This window comes from Alosa pseudoharengus, unplaced genomic scaffold, assembly GCF_046254945.1.
Source record: "Alosa pseudoharengus isolate Yale_2024_CS ecotype anadromous, Long Island Sound unplaced genomic scaffold, YU_APseudo_1.1 YU_APseudo_1.1_scf_6, whole genome shotgun sequence".
Classification (NCBI taxonomy): Eukaryota; Metazoa; Chordata; class Actinopteri; order Clupeiformes; family Clupeidae; genus Alosa; species Alosa pseudoharengus.
Window position 1 is genome coordinate 41590152 of NW_027468848.1, and position 21258 is coordinate 41611409.

Here is a 21258-nt window from a genome sequence, read left to right on the forward strand (position 1 = left end):
CAATACAGTCCAGTCCAATCCAGTCCAGTCCTGTCCAATTCAGTCCAGTCCAATCCCAATCCAATCCAATCCAATCCAATCCAGTCCAATCCAATCCAGTCCAGTCCAGTCCAGTCCTGTCCAATTCAGTCCAGTCCAATCCCAATCCAATCCAATCCAGTCCATTCCATTCCATTCCATTCCATTCCATTCCAATCCAATCCAATCCAATCAACAATCACATGAAGTAGTCTCATATCTCAGCAATCCCAATCCAGTCCAATCAAATCCAATCCAGTCCAGTCCAGTCCAATCCAATCAAATCCAGTCCAGCCCAATTAAATCCAATCTATTCAACAATCACATGAAGTAGGCTCATATCTCTGCAATCCCAATCCCAATCCAGTCCAGTCCAATCCAATCCAGTCCAGTCCAGTCCAGTCCAGTCCAATCCAATCCAGTCCTGTCCAATTCAGTCCAGTCCAGTCCAATCCCAATCCAATCCAATCCAGTCCAATCCAATCCAATCCAATCCATTCCAATCCAGTCCAGCCCAATTAAATCCAATCTAATCAACAATCACATGAAGTAAACTCATATCTCTGCAATCCCAATCCCAATCCAGTCCAGTCCAATCCAATCCAATCCAGTCCAGTCCTGTCCAATTCAGTCCAGTCCAATCCCAATCCAATCCAATCCAATCCAGTCCAATCCAATCCAGTCCAGTCCAGTCCAGTCCAGTCCTGTCCAATTCAGTCCAGTCCAATCCCAATCCAATCCAATCCAGTCCATTCCATTCCATTCCATTCCATTCCATTTCAATCCAATCCAATCCAATCCAGTCCTGTCCAATTCAGTCCAGTCCAATCCAATCCAGTCCAGTCCTGTCCAATTCAGTCCAGTCCAATCCCAATCCAATCCAATCCAGTCCAGTCCAGTCCAGTCCAATCCAATCCAGTCCAGTCCTGTCCAATTCAGTCCAGTCCAATCCCAATCCAATCCAATCCATTCCATTCCATTCCATTCCAGTCCAATCCAATCCAATCCAGTCCAGTCCAGTACAATCCAATCCAATCCAGTCCAGTCCAGTCCAGTCCAATCCAATTCAATCCAATCCAATCCAATCCAATCCAATCAACAATCACATGAAGTAGTCTCATATCTCAGCAATCCCAATCCAGTCCAATCAAATCCAATCCAGTCCAGTCCAGTCCAATCCAATCCAATCCAGTCCAGCCCAATTAAATCCAATCTATTCAACAATCACATGAAGTAGGCTCATATCTCTGCAATCCCAATCCCAATCCAGTCCAGTCCAGTCCAATCCAGTCCAGTCCAGTCCAGTCCAGTCCAATCCAATCCAGTCCAGTCCTGTCAAATTCAGTCCAGTCCAGTCCAATCCCAATCCAATCCAGTCCAATCCAATCCAATCCAATCCAATCCAATCCAATCCAATCCAGTCCAGCCCAATTAAATCCAATCTAATCAACAATCACATGAAGTAAGCTCATATCTCTGCAATCCCAATCCCGTCCAGTCCAATCCAATCCAGTCCAGTCCAGTCCAGTCCAGTCCAGTCCACTCCAGTCCAGTCCAATCCAATCCAGGCCTCTCCAATTCAGTCCAGTCCAGTCAAATCCCAATCCAATCCAATTCAATCCAATCCAATCAACAATCACTTGAAGTAGGCTAATATCTCAGCAATCCCATTCCAATCCAGTCCATTCCAATCCAGACTTGTCTAGTCTATCTTAGTTTAGTCCAGTCCAATCCCAACTTCTGCTTATTTGCTTGGCCCCCACATTGCTGCTTGCAGCTATATTTGGGGGCCAAGCAGCGAAGCTGCGAAGGCACCCATTGAGTTACTAGCTTTTCCTATTATTACACTTCTGCCATTGGAGTCTATGGCAGCCCATAGAACGCCTGGCTAAAAAGTTCAGATTTTTTGGCAGAAAGTTTCGGGACACTCCACTGACCACTCACACTCATTTACGGACCTCTAAACCCAGCCATCTAGCGCCACCAACAGGTCAAAATCTGGCCGAAAATTGAACCGCTGGGTCTAAAGTTATGACATTTGGCACACTGATTCAGCACTGTCCCATGATGACTCTCACCAATTTACAGAACTCTATGCCCAACACTCTAGCGCCACCAATGGGTCGAACCTGGATTGCATTCACGCATGTGACCATTGAACGGTGCGTCCGATTTTCACATATCAGGCACCGTTGGAATCCCTGGACCGACCTAATTTCAATGAACCCTATTACGTCACTTTCCGCCATATTGGACCTCCGTCATATTGGATTTAGTCCAAACTCTACAAAAAGTTTCAGCGGTCAGAAATTTCATCCGATTTTCATGGAACTTGGCGGAGATGATCTTCTTCCCGAGCCGCACAAAAGATACTTGTCAGATTTTTCAATTTCATTTTTGTTTGCCCGTGACAGCCAATCAAATATGGCGATGAAGCTGCCAAACAGGAAGTGGACTAACATCTCTGTGGCATTTTGAGCTAACATAACAAAACTCGGTACCATTAGTCAGGACACTGTCCCAATCTCTCACAGCAATTTTTATGCATATACATTGAATACTCTAGCGCCACCACCAGTTTAATGCTGGACATGCGTTCATGCGCGTATTCCTTGACTTTTGTCTGATTTTCACAATTGAGGTAGCGTCTGAATCCCTGGACCATCCCGAGTTCATCGACTCCTATCCCGTCACTTTCTGCAATATTGGACCTCCGACATATTGGATTTAGTCCAAACTCTACGAAAAGTTTCAGCGGTTACAAATTTCATCCGATTTTCACAGAACTTGGCGGAGATGATCTTCTGCCCGAGCCGCAAAAACGATACTTGTCAGATTTTTCAATTTCATTTTTGTTTGCCTGTAACAGCCAATCAAATATGGTGATGAAGCCGCCAAACAGGAAGTGGACTAACATCTCCGTGACGCTTTGAGTTAACATAACAAAACTCGATACCATTAGTCAGGACACTGTCCCAATCACTCACAGCAATTTTTATGCATATACATTGAACACTCTAGCGCCACCACCAGTTCAATGCTGGACATGCGTTCATGCGCGTGATCCTTGACTCTTTTGTCTGATTTTCACAATTGAGGTAGCGTCTTAATCCTTGGAACATCCCAAGTTCATCGACCCCTATCCCGTCACTTTCCGCCATATTGGACCTCCGCCATGTTGGATTTAGTCCAAACTCTACGAAAAGTTTCAGCGGTTACAAATTTCATCCGATTTTCTCAGAACTTGGCGGAGATGATCTTCAGACCGAGCCGCACAAACGATACTTGTCAGATTTTTTAATTTCAAGTTTATTTGCCCGTGACAGCAAATCACACATGGCGACGATGCCGCCTAACAGGAAGTGGGCTAACATCTCGGCTACGCTTTAATGTATGAAGTCCAAACTTGGTACAGGGACTTGGTATCTGATTGTGAGGACGCACTAGGAAATTGGCATCATTTGGCCTCTATAGGGGGCGCTGCAATACAGGAAGTGAGCTTGTATCTCAGCAACGCTTTGATGTACGAAGTCCAAACTTGGTATAGAGACTTGGTACCTGATTGTGGGGATGCACTAGGAAACTGGCGTCATTTGGCCTCTACAGGGGGCGCTGCAATACAGGATGTGAGCTTGTATCTCAGCAATTCTTTGATGTATGAAGTCCAAACTTGGTACAGGGACTTGGTATCTGATTGTGAGGACACAGTAGGAAATTGGCATCATTTGGCCTCTATAGGGGGCGCTGTAATACAGGAAGTGGGCTCAAATCTCAGCAACGCTTCGTTGTATGAAGTCCAAACTTGATACATGGACATATTAGCTGATTGTGAGGACATGTAAGGAAAGTGGTCTCATTTGACCTCTAGGGGTGCTGTAATAAAGAATGTGAGCTCACATCTCAGCAACACTTTGGTGTATGAAGTCCAAACTTGGTAGAGGGACATGGTAGCTGATTGTGAGAACACACAAGGACATTGGTGTAATTTGGCATCTAGGGGCGCTCTAACAAAGTAAATGAGCTTATTTCTCAGCCGTTCTTTATCCAATTGCAATCAAACTTGCTGTGAGTGCTTGCTCCTGCCATGGCAACGCCATTCCTGCTATAGCGCACTGCTTGGCCCCCGCATTGCTGCTTGCAGCTATATTTATTATTACTCCTCTGCCATTGAAGTCTATGGCAGCCCATAGAACCGTCTGGTGAAAAGTTGTGAAATTTGGCACACTAATTAGGCTGAGTCCCATGATTAATGTCACCAAGTTTCATGTCGGCACCTTAAGCGCTCTAGCGCCACCAACAGGCCAAAGTTGGATGTGCGTTCATGCACGTAACTTTTGACCCGTATGGCCGATTGTCAAAAATGAGGTATCGTTGGAATCCTTGGACCAAGCCGATTTCAACGCACCCTATGACGTCATTTTCCGCCATGATGGATTTTCCGCCATTTTGAATTTCATCAAAAATACTAAAACGTTTTCACAGGTCACAAATTTTGTCCGATCGTCACCAAACTTGACACACATGATCTTCAGACCAAGCCTCACAAAAGTTGTGGTGTTTTGTCTTCGGAACTATAACCGTTCACCCGTAATATCCAATCGAAATTTGCGGCGAAGCCGCCAAACAGGAAGTGAGCTCATATCTCAGCAACCCTTGCATGTATCAACGCCAATCTTGGTGCATGGACTCAGGACCCAATCGGGGGGACGCTCAAGAAATTTGGTGACCTTTGACCTCTAGGGGGCGCTGTAATTAAGAAACATGCTTTTTGGCCTGTAGCTGCAGTTGTGCTTAGAATTAAAACGCACTAGTGGTGTCTGGCAATACTGTTGGAGGTCCTTAGGCCGACCCAAGCCAACTTGTGATGTCATCGTAATTGATTCGGCCGCCATATTGGATTTAATCAAAAACACGTACAAGTTTTCGCAGGTCACAAATTTCATCTGTTCTTCACCAAAATTGGCAGAGACCATCTTCAGACCATGCCTTATCAGTGCGTTGCTTTCTGGAACAATTGACAGAAGCATTCGGCTGTAACAGCCAATCGAAATTTGCGGCGAAGCCGCCTAACAGGAAGTGATTTCATATCTCAGCAACGCTTTCATGTATCAAAACCAAACTTAGTACATGTACCTCCGACCCCATCGGGAGGACGCTCAAGAAATTTGGTGACATTTGACCTCTAGGGGGCTCCGTAATTGACAAAAATGCATTTTGGCCAGTAGTTGCTGATGCGCATTATTTTGCAATGGAAGTCAATGGCAGCCCATAGAACCGTCTGGTAAAAAGTTATACAATTTTGCAAACTAATTGGGGACAGTCCAATAATTCATTTCACCAAGTTTCATGCCGGCACCTCAAGCGCTCTAGCACCACCAACAGGCCAAAGTTGGACTTGTGTTCACGGACGTAACTTTTGACCTGTTGACCCGAATGGCAAAATGACGTATCATTGGAATCCTTGGGCCAAGCCGAGTTCAACACACCCTATGACATATGCCAACATGTGACGTCAACATAATTGATTCGACCGCCATATTGGATTTCACCAAAAACATTTAAAAGGCATCAAAGGTCACAAAGTTTCTCCGATTTTCATGAAACTTGACGCAGATGATCGTCAGACCATGACTCATAAACGCATTGCTTTTTGGAGACATATTCAAAACCGGTTGCCTGTGACGACCAATCAAGTTTGGCGGCGAAGCCGCCAAACAGGAAGTGAAGTGATATCTCAGCAAGGCTTTCGCGTATCAACACCAAACTCAGTACAGGGTCTCAGTACCCAATTAGGAGGAGGCTCAATAAATTTGATGACTTTTGACCTATAGGTGGCGCTATAATTAGCAAAATTATGTTTTAGCCTGTAACGGGTCATGTGTTTGGAATTAAAGCATATTAGTGATATCTGTTAATACCTTGAGAGGTCCTTAGGCCGAAACATGCTAACATGTGACGTCAACATAATTCATTCGACCGCCATATTGGATGTCATCAAAAACACTTAAAAGGCATCAAAGGTCAGAAAGTTTCTCCGATTTTCACGAAACTTGACGCAGATGATCGTCAGACCATGACTCATAAACGCATTGCTTTTTGGAGACATATTCAAAACCGGTTGCCTGTGACGACCAATCAAGTTTGGCGGCGAAGCCGCCAAACAGGAAGCGAAGTAATATCTCAGTAAAGCTTTAACGTATCAAAACCAAACTCAGTACATGGGGTCAGGACCCAATAAGGAGAAGGCTCAATAAATTTGATGACTTTTGACCTATAGGTGGCGCTATAATAAGCAAAATTACATTTTGGCCTGTAACGGGTGATGTGTTTGGAATTAAAACTTACTATTGGTGTCTGTTAATGTTAATGTTAATATACTAGTGATGTCTCTGGGAGGTCCTAAGGCTGACAGATGTGATTTTGTGATGTCAACATAATTGATCTGGCCGCCATATTGGATTTAATCAAAATCACTTAAAAGGCATCAAAGGTCACAAAGTTCATCCGATTTTCATGAAACTTGGTTCAGATGATCTTCAGACCATGACTCACAAACGCATTGCTTTTTGGACCCATATTCAAAACCCATCGCCCGTCTTGACCAATCAAGTTTGGCGGCAAAGCCGCCAAACAGGAAGTGAAGTGATCTCAGCAAGGCTTTTGCGTATCAACACCAAACTCAGTGCAGGGTCTCAGGACCCAATTAGGAGGAGGCTCAATAAATTTGATGACTTTTGACCTATAGGTGGCGCTATAATCACAAGAAGTGGGCTCATATTTCAGCAATGCTTTCACATATTGAAACCAAACTTAGTATATGGACTTGGGACCTCATCCTGAGGACAGACAATAATTTTAGCAACCTTTGACCACTAGGGGTGCTATAATTTGCAACACTTTCTCGTATCAACACCAAACTTGGTATATGGACTCGTGACTACAACCTGAGGACGCACAATAAATTTGGTGACTTTTGACCACTAGGGGTGCTATAATCAACACTTTCTCGTATCGACACCAAACTTGGTATGTGGACTCGTGACTACAACCTGACTATGCACAATACATTTAGTGATGTTTGAGGTATGCATATGTGTGGGGGGTTATTGGGGTGTGTGGGAGAGGAAGTTTATCTGTGTATATGTGTGTGTGTGGGACGGGTGGTTAATTGGGTGTGTGTATAATGTAGCAACATTGGGTTGCCATGACAACTCCTGCTCAACTGCTTGGCCCCCACATTGCTGCTTGCAGCTATATTTATTGGGGGCCAAGCAGCGAAGCTGCGAGGCAACCCATAGTGATTCTACGTATTCTTATTATTATTATTATAACGAAACACTAAGTTGCCATTGAACCATACAGTAAAAAGTTGGGATATTCGGCACATTGATTCGGTTCAGTCATATCTTTAATTTATCAAAGTTTCAAGTCTGCACTTTGAGTGCTCTTGCGCCACCAACGTTTAAAATTTTGTATTACATCTATGCACTTATCGTACACCACATTTTGAACATTAAGGTATATTTGGAATCCTTGGATGAGACCGAACTCGACGCAGATGTGAATTGGTGATGAAAACGTAATTGATCAGGCTGCCATATTGGATTTAATCAAAAACACCTAAAAGGCATCAAAGTTGGCAAAGTTTGTCCGATTTTCACGAAACTTGACGCAGATGATCTTCAGACCATGACTCATAAATGCATTGCTTTTAGGAGCCATATTCAAAACCCGTCGCCCGTCACGACCAATCAAGTTTGGCTGCGAAGCCGCCAAACAGGAAGTGAAGTGATCTCAGCAAGGCTTTCGCGTATCAACACCAAACTCAGTATAGTGTCTCAGGACCCAATTAGGAGGAGGCTCAATAAATTTAATGACTTTTGACCTATAGGTGGCGCTATAATTAGCAAAATTATGTTTTAGCCTGTAACGGGTCATGTGTTTGGAATTAAAGCATATTAGTGATATCTGTTAATACCTTGAGAGGTCCTTAGGCCGAAACATGCCAACATGTGACGTCAACATAATTCATTCGACCGCCATATTGGATGTCATCAAAAACACTTAAAAGGCATCAAAGGTCAGAAAGTTTCTCCGATTTTCACGAAACTTGACGCAGATGATCATCAGACCATGACTCATAAACGCATTGCTTTTTGGAGACATATTCAAAACCGGTTGCCTGTGACGACCAATCAAGTTTGGCGGCAAAGCCGCCAAACAGGAAGTGAAGTAATATCTCAGTAAAGCTTTAACGTATCAAAACCAAACTCAGTACATGGGGTCAGGACCCAATAAGGAGAAGGCTCAATAAATTTGATGACTTTTGACCTATAGGTGGCACTATAATAAGCAAAATTACATTTTGGCCTGTAACGGGTGATGTGTTTGGAATTAAAACTTACTATTGGTGTCTGTTAATGTTAATGTTAATATACTAGTGATGTCTCTGGGAGGTCCTAAGGCTGACAGATGTGATTTTGTGATGTCAACATAATTGATCTGGCCACCATATTGGATTTAATCAAAATCACTTAAAAGGCATCAAAGGTCACAAAGTTCATCCGATTTTCATGAAACTTGGTTCAGATGATCTTCAGACCATGTCTCACAAACGCATTGCTTTTTGGACCCATATTCAAAACCCATCGCCCATCTTGACCAATCAAGTTTGGCGGCGAAGCCGCCAAACAGGAAGTTAAGTGATCTCAGCAAGGCTTTTGCGTATCAACACCAAACTCGGTGCAGGGTTTCAGGACCCAATTAGGAGGAGGCTCAATAAATTTGATGACTTTTGACCTATAGGTGGCGCTATAATCACAAGAAGTGGGCTCATATTTCAGCAATGCTTTCACATATTGAAACCAAACTTAGTATATGGACTTGGGACCTCATCCTGAGGACAGACAATAATTTTAGCAACCTTTGACCACTAGGGGTGCTATAATTTGCAACACTTTCTCGTATCGACACCAAACTTGGTATGTGGACTCATGACTACAACCTGAGGATGCACAACAAATTTGGTGACTTTTGACCACTAGGGGTGCTATAATTATCAACACTTTCTCATATAGACACCAAACTTGGTATGTGGACTTGTGACCACATCCTGAAGACGCTCAATATATTTAGTGACATTTGACCACTAGAGGCACTATAATTATCAACACTTTTTTCTCGTATCGACACTAAACTTGGTATGTGGAATTGTGACTACAACCTGAGGACGCACAATATATTTGGTGATGTTTGAGGCATGCGTATGTGTGGGGGGCTATTGGGGTGTGTGGGAGAGGAGGTTTATCTGTGTATGTGTGTGTGTGAGATGGGGGGTTAATTGGGTGTGTGTATAATGTAACAACATTGGGTTGCCATGACAATTCCTGCTCAACTGCTTGGCCCCCACATTGCTGCTTGCAGCTATATTTATTGGGGGCCAAGCAGCGAAGCTGCGAGGCAACCCATAGTGATTCTACGTATTCTTATTATTATTATTATTATAACGAAACGCTAATTTGCCATTAAACCATACAGTAAAAAGTTGGGATATTCGGCACATTGATTCGGTTCAGTCATATCTTTAATTTATCAAAGTTTCAAGTCTGCACTTTGAGTGCTCTAGCGCCACCAACATTTCAAATTTTTTATTACATCTATGCACATAACGTTTAAATGGTACACCACATTTTGAACATTAAGGTATATTTGGAATCCTTGGATGAGACCGAACTCAACGCAGATGTCAATTTATGGGGTAAACGTAATTGATCAGGCTGCCATATTGGATTTAATCAAAAACACCTAAAAGGCATCAAAGTTGGCAAAGTTTGTCCGATTTTCACGAAACTTGACGCAGATGATCTTCAGACCATGACTCATAAATGCATTGCTTTTAGGAGCCATATTCAAAACCCGTCGCCCGTCACAACCAATCAAGTTTGGCGGCGAAGCCGCCAAACAGGAAGTGAAGTGATCTCAGCAAGGCTTTCGCGTATCAACACCAAACTCAGTATAGGGTCTCAGGACCCAATTAGGAGGAGGCTCAATAAATTTGGTGACTTTTGACCTATAGGTGGCGCTATAATTACCAAAATTACGTTTTAGCCTGTAACGGGTCATGTGTTTGGAATTAAAGCATATTAGTGATATCTGTTAATACCTTGAGAGGTCCTTAGGCCGACACATGCCAACATCTGACGTCAACTTAATTGATCCGGCCGCCATATTGGATTTCATCAAAAACACTTAAAAGGCATCAAAGGTCATAAAGTTTGTCCGATTTTCACGAAACTTGACGCAGATGATCGTCAGACCATGACTCATAAACGCATTGCTTTTTGGAGACATATTCCAAACCGGTTGCCTGTGACGACCAATCAAGTTTGGCGGCAAAGCCGCCAAACAGGAAGTGAAGTGATCTCAGCAAGGCTTTCGCGTATCAACACCAAACTCAGTATAGGGTCTCAGGACCCAATTAGGAGGAAGCTCAATACATTTGATGACTTTTGACCTATAGGTGGCGCTATAATCACATGAAGTGGGCTCATATTTCGTATCGGTAAACTAGTTATTAGCCGTAGTGGGTAGTGGTAGTTGATATTGTTTTCATTACGGCTGTCTGTTTAATTGCGCTTAGACTGGCCTTGGTGTCGTGAGTTTTTAGAGGGGGTGGTGTTTTTAAGTGTAGCTGGACTAAGTAGATTGTTAACGTTAGCTTTACTGAACTCAACTGGTTTTTTTCTGGAGCTGCGTCCGCACTTGCTGTAAGTTTTAATTGTATGGGAGTCTCGTGTTGTTAAGGGATTTGTTTATGTAGTTGTCATAGTTACAAGTTGGTAAACTAGTTATTAGCCGTAGTGGGTAGTGGTAGTTGATATTGTTTTCATTACGGCTGTCTGTTTAATTGCGCTTAGACTGGCCTTGGTGTCGTGAGTTTTTAGAGGGGGTGGTGTTTTTAAGTGTAGCTGGACTAAGTAGATTGTTAACGTTAGCTTTACTGAACTCAACTGGTTTTTTTCTGGAGCTGCGTCCGCACTTGCTGTAAGTTTTAATTGTATGGGAGTCTCGTGTTGTTAAGGGATTTGTTTATGTAGTTGTCATAGTTACAAGTTGGTAAACTAGTTATTAGCCGTAGTGGGTAGTGGTAGTTGATATTGTTTTCATTACGGCTGTCTGTTTAATTGCGCTTAGACTGGCCTTGGTGTCGTGAGTTTTTAGAGGGGGTGGTTTTCCGCGTGATCAATTAGGACTAGCATTTAAAGTGGTTATTGTGCTGGAGCGTCAGTGGAGGCGTCAGCGCTCGTGTGCAGCCGTCCTCGTGTGAAGACTTACTCGTGTCAAGACGAATCGAGTCTACCTGCGACGAGTCCACCGAGCAAGGACACAAGCAAGGCACCTCTCAGATAAGTTTCACTCTTGTCTCACAATTGTCTTGTTAGCTGACAATCCTTCTAATAATGTGCCTTCAACATATCCCTGTATCCGGTCAGGTTAATAAGCGTACTGGTGTTGAAAGGCAACAATCAGTTCAGCAGGCTTGTCCTACTTTTTCTGTAGGGTTGTGGAATTGCCAATCTGCAGTGAATAAAGCGGACTTCATTCCTGCTCTGGCCTCACAGTTATCTCTTCAATTGCTTGCGCTTACAGAGACGTGGATTAGGCCGGAGAATACTGCCACGCCTGCAGCGTTGTCGACCAGTTATGCTTTTTCGCATACCAGTCGTTCGTCTGGTAGAGGAGGCGGGACAGGCTTTCTCGTCTCTGATGATTGGAGGTTTACACAGTTGCTGCCTGCTCAGGTCCACAACTCGTTTGAATATCATGCCATCATGATAACTGAACCATACAAATTATACTTGGTGGTTATTTATCGCCCTCCAGGACAACTTGGGAACTTTGTGAACGAGTTGGACATTCTACTGTCTGCTATTCCAATGGATGCATGCCCATTATTAATCCTTGGCGATTTTAATATTCATTTGGATAACTCGTCTGCAATTGACTTCCTGTCCTTACTCTCCTCATTTAATATCACACGTGTCCACAGTCCTCCTACTCACAAGGCTGGTAAAGATCTTGATTTAATTCTGGTACGTAACTGTAATACAGACAAAGTTTTGGTTAATCCATTACATGTATCGGATCATCACTTTATCAGATTCTCTGTGCGTCTCCTGGATAACCCAGCAGCTCCTCCTCCGATAATTTCGTTCCGGCGTAATCTCAGAAGCCTCTCAAGTGACCATTTTGCAACATTAGTAACATCTGCTTTACCTACTCCTAGCTCATTCTTGACACTTGAGGTTAATGACGCTACAAAGACTCTCTGCTCTACACTGGCATCTTGTCTGAATGCAGCATGTCCTCTTTCCTCAAGACCTACTCGTTCTAAACCTCGCCATCCATGGCTGACGAACAGTATAGTCTCAGTACGAAAGGAACTTAGAGCTGCTGAGAGGAAATGGCGTAAATCCAAAGATGGAAATGATCTTAGTAACTACCAGTCTTTGCTGTCATCCTTTTCATCCACTGTTACACTTGCAAAAAAGGCATTCTATCAAAGCAAGATTGAGAGCGCCACTGACAGTAGACAACTTTTTTCTACTTTCAAATCTCTCCTCAATCCTCCACCACCACCATCAACTACTTCACTGTCAGCAAATGACTTTGCAACATTTTTCACTGAAAAAGTTGCTAAAATAAGTGCTCAGTTTGATGCTCCTATAAGGAGGGCTTTGCCTTGTGTTAGTACGACCCCATCATTTGACTCTTTCTCTCCTCTTGATGAGGAAGCAGTCTCTCAATTGCTTCAGCGATGTCGTCCAACAACATGCCCATTAGATCCTGTCCCGTCCACTCTTCTACAGTCTATCTCACCCGCTGTTCTACCAGCAGTCACACATGTATTTAATGCTTCTCTCAGTTCTGGAATAGTTCCTTATTCTTTTAAACAGGCTAGGGTTACACCTCTGCTAAAGAAAAGTACACTTAATCCAACTGAGGTGAAGAACTACAGACCTGTCTCCCTTCTTCCTTTCTTGTCAAAGGTTTTGGAGAAAGTGGTCTTCAAGCAAGTTTGTGACTTTCTTCATCAGAATAATCTACTAGACCCTATGCAGTCTGGTTTCAAGAGTGGTCATTCTACTGAAACTGCTCTTCTGTCTGTGACTGAAGCATTGAGAGTAGCTAAGTCCTCTGCTCAGTCATCAGTATTAATTCTACTAGATTTATCTGCAGCCTTTGATACTGTTAACCATGACATTCTCCTATCTATACTATCTGAACTGGGAATTTCTGGAAAAGCTCTTGACTGGTTTGAATCTTACCTTAAAGCGCGTTCTTTCAACGTGTCTTGGCAGGGACAGGTATCTAAGTCTCATGCCCTCACCACAGGTGTGCCTCAGGGATCAGTATTAGGACCCTTGCTTTTCTCTATTTACACCACTTCCTTAGGTGATACCATTCGCTCCCATGGATTTGACTATCACTGTTATGCAGACGACACTCAACTTTACCTGTCTTTCCCACCTGATGACTCTAGTGTTTCCCACCGGATTTCTGCATGCCTTAAGGATATTTCAGCCTGGATGAAAGATCGGCACCTTCAGCTTAATCTCTCAAAAACAGAGTTTTTGGTGTTTCCAGCTAAAACAGCTATTCCCCAACAGATTAACATCCAGCTTGACTCAACTTCACTGACCCCAACTAGATCGGCACGAAACTTGGGCGTTGTAATTGATGACCGACTTAACTTCTCTGAGCATATAGCTTCTATTGCAAAATCATGCCGGTTTATGCTTTACAACATTAGGAAGATCAGACCTTATCTGACACAAGATTCCACACAACTTCAGGACTTACTTAACTCAAGATGCCACCCAACTTCTGGTTCAGGCAATAGTCATCTCACGACTCGACTACTGCAACGCCCTCCTGACAGGTCTCCCAGCCTGCGCAGTGAAACCACTTCAGATGATCCAGAACGCGGCGGCGCGCCTGGTCTACAACCAACCCAAGAGGGCACATGTTACCCCGCTACTCATCCAGCTACATTGGCTACCTATGGCGGCCCGCATCAAATTCAAGGCTCTAACGCTTGCCTACAAAGTAGTCTCCGGTTCTGCTCCCACCTACTTGAATGCCTTCATACAGACATACGCTACCTCCAGACCGCTGCGCTCCTCAGACGAACGACGTCTAGCTCTACCTCCGGTACGCTCAGGCCAATCAAAACTTTTCTCATCTGTTGTTCCTCGCTGGTGGAACACACTGCCAGTTCCTACAAGGGCAGGGACATCCCTCTCCATTTTCAAAAAACTCCTGAAGACCCAGCTCTTTAGAGAACATCTCCTCTCATAGCAACACTTACAACAAGTCTTGCTGATCCTAGCACTCACCAGCCGTCTTAAACTGACACGTAACTGTTAAAAACAGCACTCACTGATGCACTTATTCTTACTGTACTCTAATGTTTTTTTAAATTGTCCTAATATTGTTGAGAATTGCTCTAAACTTAAACTGTTTACCATGTTGTTAGTCGCTTTGGCTAAAAATGCGTCAGCCAAATGTAATGTAATGTAATGTAATGTAATGTAACTTCTTGTTCAGACCATGGTCATCTCTAAGCTGGACTATTGTAATTCACTATTAGCTGGCTTACCCGCTTGTGTAACAAGATCATTACAGCTGATTCAAAATGCTGGAGCACGCCTGGTCTTCAATCAGCCAAAGAGGACACATGTAACTCCTCTCCTAGTTACTCTCCATTGGCTCCCTATAGTAGCCAGAATTAAATTTAAATCTCTCACTTTGGCCTATAGGACACTAACTAGATCTGCTCCTAGTTATTTTAATTCAATAATCAAGCCTTACATGCCCAACCGCCCACTGCGGTCTTCTGGTGAGCGTATGTTGTGTCGACCAGTCATAAAAACTGGGTCTAATTCCAGACTCTTTTCTTCAGTGGTTCCATGTTGGTGGAATGAACTGCCCAGTGCTCTCCGTTCCTGTGGTAGTTTTGGGTCGTTTAAGAGGGGTCTAAAGACATTCCTATTCAACATATACTTAGTTGTTTAAGCGCTTATGTGTTATGGTTTATATAATGTTGTTTTTATTTTAATTGGGCTGTTAATTAATTTGACATTATTGTTTATTATTGATATTCTCCTTAATGTAGTCTTAGCATGTTATTGTTTTTATATTATTGATTGAATTGACATTATTGTTTTATTATTGCCTTTCCCCTTTTTTACATTGCTTTTTTATTAGGCTATTGATTGAATTGATATTATTGTGTACTACAACTATTCTCCTTACTATATTTGACCTAGATTTTAATCTGTTCCCTGTTCATTTTTAAATATTATTATGTTGTTTTGTATTTATATGTCGCTTTGGACAAAGGCGTCTGCTAAATCCATAACCATAACCATAACCATAACCATAACCATATTTCAGCAATGCTTTCACATATTAAAACCAAACTTAGTATATGGACTTGGGACCTCATCCTGAGGACAGACAATAATTTTAGCAACCTTTGACCACTAGGGGTGCTATAATTTGCAACACTTTCTCGTATCAACACCAAACTTGGTTTATGGACTCGTGACTACAACCTGAGGACGCACAATAAATGTGGTGACTTTTGACCACTAGGGGTGCTATAATTATCAACACTTTCTCGTATCGACACCAAACTTGGTATGTGGACTTGTGACTACAACCTGACTATGCACAATACATTTGGTGATGTTTGAGGTATGCATATGTATGGGGGGTTATTGGGGTGTGTGGGAGAGGAAGTTTATCTTTGTATATGTGTGTGTGTGGGACGGGTGGGTAATTGGGTGTGTGTATAATGTAGCAACATTGGGTTGCCATGACAACTCCTGCTCAACTGCTTGGCCCCCACATTGCTGCTTGCAGCTATATTAATAAATATAACCGCAAGCGGTGATTTACGGGGTCCGAGCAAAACGAACATGATGGCATAGCTTTTTAGTTTTACATATGCTTTGATTGTTTGGGCACAATTGTTCAAAAGAAACGTGATCGGATTTCGGTTATCGGATTTCAGTTACCGGATTTCAGCTATCGGATTGGATCAAATCTTGAAAATGGGTTGTTCAAAGGGAAACAAGGATCCTGAAATTGGATTAGATCACATAATCTATTCTTGGTTTTGATCTGGATAAAACCTTCACTTTGTGTCGTTCAAAACTTTTGAGTTGGATTGGAATAAATTTGATGCATAAAATTAGGATTACCCTGTGCTGTAACGTTATAGTGTGCTAACCTCCACAACCCAACAGTATTCTAACAATACTTGATTCTACAGGACTATTTATTTGTTGTGGATAAGATGAAGGTTTTGATAATGGAAGGCAGTGTTTCCCACAGAATTGAATTGTATTTGTGGTGGTGGGTTCTGTGTCGGAGTCAATAAGATAAACAGCGTATAATTATACAGTTATACTTGCCTTGTACTACAAGTCCATATTGACAAGTAGCTGTAATGCTGTAATGTTATAGTGTGCTAACCTCCACAACCCAACAGCATTCTATTCTAGTATGCTAACCTCCACAACCCAACAGTATTTTAACACTAATGCTTCAGGTGGGATTTGAACACTCAACATAAGGATGACCAGTACAAGGCATTATCCCACTAAGCCACTGTCAATCCTACATCGTTGCCAGTCACATTCACATGCTGAAAATGTGTATTGGTAAACACACAAGAAAAACTCCAAGTATACATTTGACAATAAAATGAAGGGCTTTCCTGAAAGAGAACACCTGAAAACGTTTGGAAATTCTGGGACAATTAGACATTTGTAGAGAAGAACAGTAATGGATGAAATATAAATATGATAGACTTAATGATGAAGGAAAAATAGTAAACAAAGAAGTTCCCCTATATGTCTTCGAGTGTGTCGGCATTCTGATTCTTGGCAACTAATGAGTGTGAATGTTGATTGCCTGATGTCATTCAGGTGCTGTTCAATGGTGTGACTCTTCAATAACCAATAGCATGTGCATATTGAGCCTAAAGCTCTAGCAGGATTCGAACTCTCAACCTAACAAACACCAGCACTAGACATTATCCCACTCTGCCACTGACAATCATACACATTCAGCAGTCACATTCAAATGGTGAAAATGTGTGTTGGTAAACACACAAGAAAAACTCCAAGTATACATTTGACAATAAAATGAAGGGCTTTCCTGAAAGAGTACACCTGAAAACTTTTGGATATTCTGGGGCAATTAGACATTTATAGAGAAGAACAGTAATGGATGAAATATAAATATGATAGACTTAATGATGAAGGAAAAATAGTAAACAAAGAAGTTCCCCTATATGTCTTCGAGTGTGTCGGCATTCTGATTCTTGGCAACTAATGAGTGTGAATGTTAATTGCCTGATGTCATTCAGGTGCTGTTCAATGGTGTCAATCTTCAATAACCAATAGCATGTGCATCTTGAGCTTCAAGCTCTAGCAGGATTCGAACTCTCAACCTAACAAACACCAGCAGTGTGTAATGAGTGTGAATGTTAATTGCCTGATGTCATTCAGGTGCTGTTCAATGGTGTGACTCAGAAGGCTCAATGGTATGGAGTGATGACACGGAGATGTCAGGTTTCGGTGCAACACAAGTTAACTTTATTTGAGTTTCAATTCATCTGTTCTTTTGTTCTTTACTTGTATGTGTGCTGCATCAAAGAGGAAACAAACAGAAAATGGAGTAATCAGTGAAATGGGGTAAATCAGTACAGATCCCAACTCACAAACAAACCAATTGACATTTGAACAATAAACTGAAATCATATGGCTATATAAGGTACAACTAAACAATACTTGACATCCCAAGTCAACCAACATCACCTAATCATCTCTCACATGGGACTCCAACACACCAAACCAACAAACAAAGACCTTAACTTTACACATGATGGCAGAGCTACTCTACAAACTGATAAACATCACAAAAGTCATAGTGAGGGTGATTAAAGTGATGACTTACGTTAACTCAAAGACGCACACAGAGCAGGACACACTGGAGTGCTGGGTTGAGATGAACAAAAGAGCGAACTGAGGGCGAGCAAACAATTTATCCTGGTCTGAGCCCCTGCTCCGGAGCTACAGGGTTTCCCAGCAGGTAAACTTTGGAAAGATTTGCAAAGATTTGGAAAAGATTTTTGAAAGACTACAGTCTCAGACCCTCTCACATCTAAAGACAAGTAGTAGAGTTTTAAGTCACAGACTATGATTTTGCAATGACTAGGGATCTTGCAGGGTCACTATTTACAAGACTGCAACACGATTCCTTTAAATTATTACCCATTGTGCAATAGATAAACAGGAACTGAAAATTATAGCCTACTAAACTCAAAGTCGTATTTTCGTGTTTCTGCAGCATTGTTTCATGCGTGACATCCTTAACCGATATAGAGTTGTTCTGTCAAGTGGAAGAGCCGACTAAATATGTATAAGAAATGACAAATATTATAAGAATAACAAATAATTATAGGCTACAGCTTATAATTATACAGTAATACTTGCCTTGCACTACAAGTCCATATTGACAAGTAGCTGTAATGTTATAGTGTGTTAACCTCCACAACCCAACAGCATTCTATTGTAGTATGCTAACATCCACAACCCACTAATGCTTCAAGTGGGATTTGAACTCTCAACCTAAGGATCACCAGTACAAGGCATTATCCCACTGGGCCACTGTCAATCCTACATGTTGGCCAGTCACATTCACATGGTGAAAATGTGTATTGGTAAACACACAAGAAAAACTCCAAGCATGGAGGGGCGATTAGACATTTGTAGAGATGAACACTAATAGATTAAATATAAATATGATAGACTTAATGATGAAGGAAAAATAGTAAACAAAGAAGTTCCCCTGAATGTCATAGAGTGTCTCAGCATTCTGATTCTTGGCAACTGATGAGTGTGAATGTTGATTGCCTGATGTCATTCAGGTGCTGTTCAATGGTGTGAATCTTCAATAACCAATAGTATTCGAGCTAGAGCCTAAAGCACTACCGGGGATTCGAACCCTCAACCTAACAAACACCAGCACTAGGCATTATCCCACTGAGCCACTGACAATCCTACATATTGGGTAGTCACATTCACATGGTGAAAATGTGTGTTGGTAAACACACAAGAAAAACTCCAAGTATATATTTGACAATAAAATGAAGGTCTTTCCTGAAAAAGTACACCTGAAAACTTTTGGATATTCTGGGGCAATTAGACATTTATAGAGAAGAACAGTAATGGATGAAATATAAATATGATAGACTTAATGATGAAGGAAAAATAGTAAACAAAGAAGTTCCCCTATATGTCATAGAGTGTGTCGGCATTCTGATTCTTGGCAACTAATGAGTGTGAATGTTAATTGTCTGATGTCATTCAGGTGCTGTTCAATAGTGTGAATCTTCAATAACCAATAGCATGTGCATCTTGAGCCTAAAGCTCTAGCAGGATTCGAACTCTCAACCTAACAAACACCAGCACTAGGCATTATCCCACTCTGCCACTGACAATCATACACATTCAGCAGTCACATTCAAATGGTGAAAATGTGTGTTGGTAAACACACAAGAAAAACTCCAAGTATACATTTGACAATAAAATGAAGGGCTTTCCTGAAAGAGTACACCTGAAAACTTTTGGATATTCTGGGGCAATTAGACATTTATAGAGAAGAACAGTAATGGATGAAATATAAATATGATAGACTTAATGATGAAGGAAAAATAGTAAACAAAGAAGTTCCCCTATATGTCATAGAGTGTGTCGGCATTCTGATTCTTGGCAACTAATGAGTGTGAATGTTAATTGTCTGATGTCATTCAGGTGCTGTTCAATAGTGTGAATCTTCAATAACCAATAGCATGTGCATCTTGAGCCTAAAGCTCTAGCAGGATTCGAACTCTCAACCTAACAAACACCAGCACTAGGCATTATCCCACTCAGCCACTGACAATCATACACATTGAGCAGTCACATTCAAATGATGAAAATGTGTGTTGGCAAACACACAACATCAAGAAAATTCCTAGCATACATTTGACAATAGAATTAAGGGCTTTATAAAAAAGAGTACATATCTGAAAATGTGCACTGTTAATGGTATCCACCTAATGATGGTTGTATGGTTGTTATCCAAGAAAAAAAAATTACTCATATAGGAATATAGGTGATATAGGAGAAATGGGCTGAGTGGTCAAACTTTATTGGCCTATATCTCTGAAATGGAACAACGTATCCAAATTATTTTGATAACTTTTGTGAGGCTTTGTCTAAACATTGTCTGTGAGAATTTTGGTGAAGATTTGATAATTTTTGAAGCCTGTGAAACTTTTTATGATGTTTGGCTTTTCTCTGAAATTGTGGAAAAAGTAAACATTTGTAGACCATAAGACCAGGGCCAAAAAGATGCATCTGAGTTTAGAGATTAATATTCTGAAAGAATTTTGAGTCTAGGTGAATCTGGTAAGGAGAAATAAGCATAATTAACTTTTTTTTTCAATAGCGCCACCTTTGGGTGCAGTACCCCAAATTTTGGGTTATGGGTAGAGGGGGGTACTGGTAACCATACCTGAAAATTTCAAGAGTTTTGGAGTTACGGTTTAGGCTGCAGTATGACTTTTACAGAATTTTGGCCAAAAAATGAACGGTACAGAAACAATAGGGTTCCTGCAGCTACGCTGCTCGGACCCCTAATAAGAAAACTAACAAACACAATGGGTGCCTTCGCAGCTTCGCTGCTTGGCCCCCAATAATAAGAAAAAATAGAAACACAATGGGTGCCTTCGCAGCTTCGCTGCTTGGCCCCCAACAACTAGACTGCATTTCCGGCGGGAACTGCGAAAGTGTGCTTGCCCTGGTCCGGTCACCAACGTGAGCAGACAGTGACATACGCTATGCTGAACCTGGCTTGATCCAAGCATTCTAACAGTGCCTTTCAGTGTTGGAGCAGTGGCAATACCTCAAAAGCTCTATTTAACTATTGCCTTGCGGGGTGAATGCGGTTCGTTGGATTTTACCTTTGGCCTGCCTTCGAATTTAGCTTCTATGACTGAGATCAAATCAATAAAATAAAATGACAGCAGTGACTGGCTGCAAAAATAAATAATGTCACGTGTCTTGCGCCTCTCAAACTCGGCTATCAGGTAACCTACAGAGGAATTGAAAAAATTAT

At 41.9% G+C, this 21258-nt stretch overlaps 1 protein-coding gene across 1 annotated transcript; it reads left to right on the top strand.

Annotated features, from left to right (window-relative positions):
* Positions 1 to 11222: 11222 nt before the first annotated feature.
* LOC143106109 (uncharacterized) lies at positions 11223 to 14406 on the top strand. The gene is made up of 2 exons (XM_076270294.1): positions 11223 to 13860; positions 13895 to 14406. Exons 1-2 carry the CDS (start codon positions 11478 to 11480, stop codon positions 14377 to 14379), a joined length of 2868 nt encoding a protein of 955 aa, XP_076126409.1. The 5' UTR covers positions 11223 to 11477; the 3' UTR covers positions 14380 to 14406.
* The last annotated feature ends 6852 nt before the right edge of the window (positions 14407 to 21258 follow it).

What these genes read in the sequence shown, in the direction of transcription:
- LOC143106109 (XM_076270294.1), top strand. Translation starts at nt 11,478, where the DNA reads ATGTGCCTTCAACATATCCCTGTATCCGGTCAGGTTAATAAGCGTACT. An exon ending in ACCTTATCTGACACAAGATT is followed by an intron (nt 13,861 to 13,894) that starts CCACACAACTTC and finishes TAACTCAAGATG; the next exon opens with CCACCCAACTTCTGGTTCAG.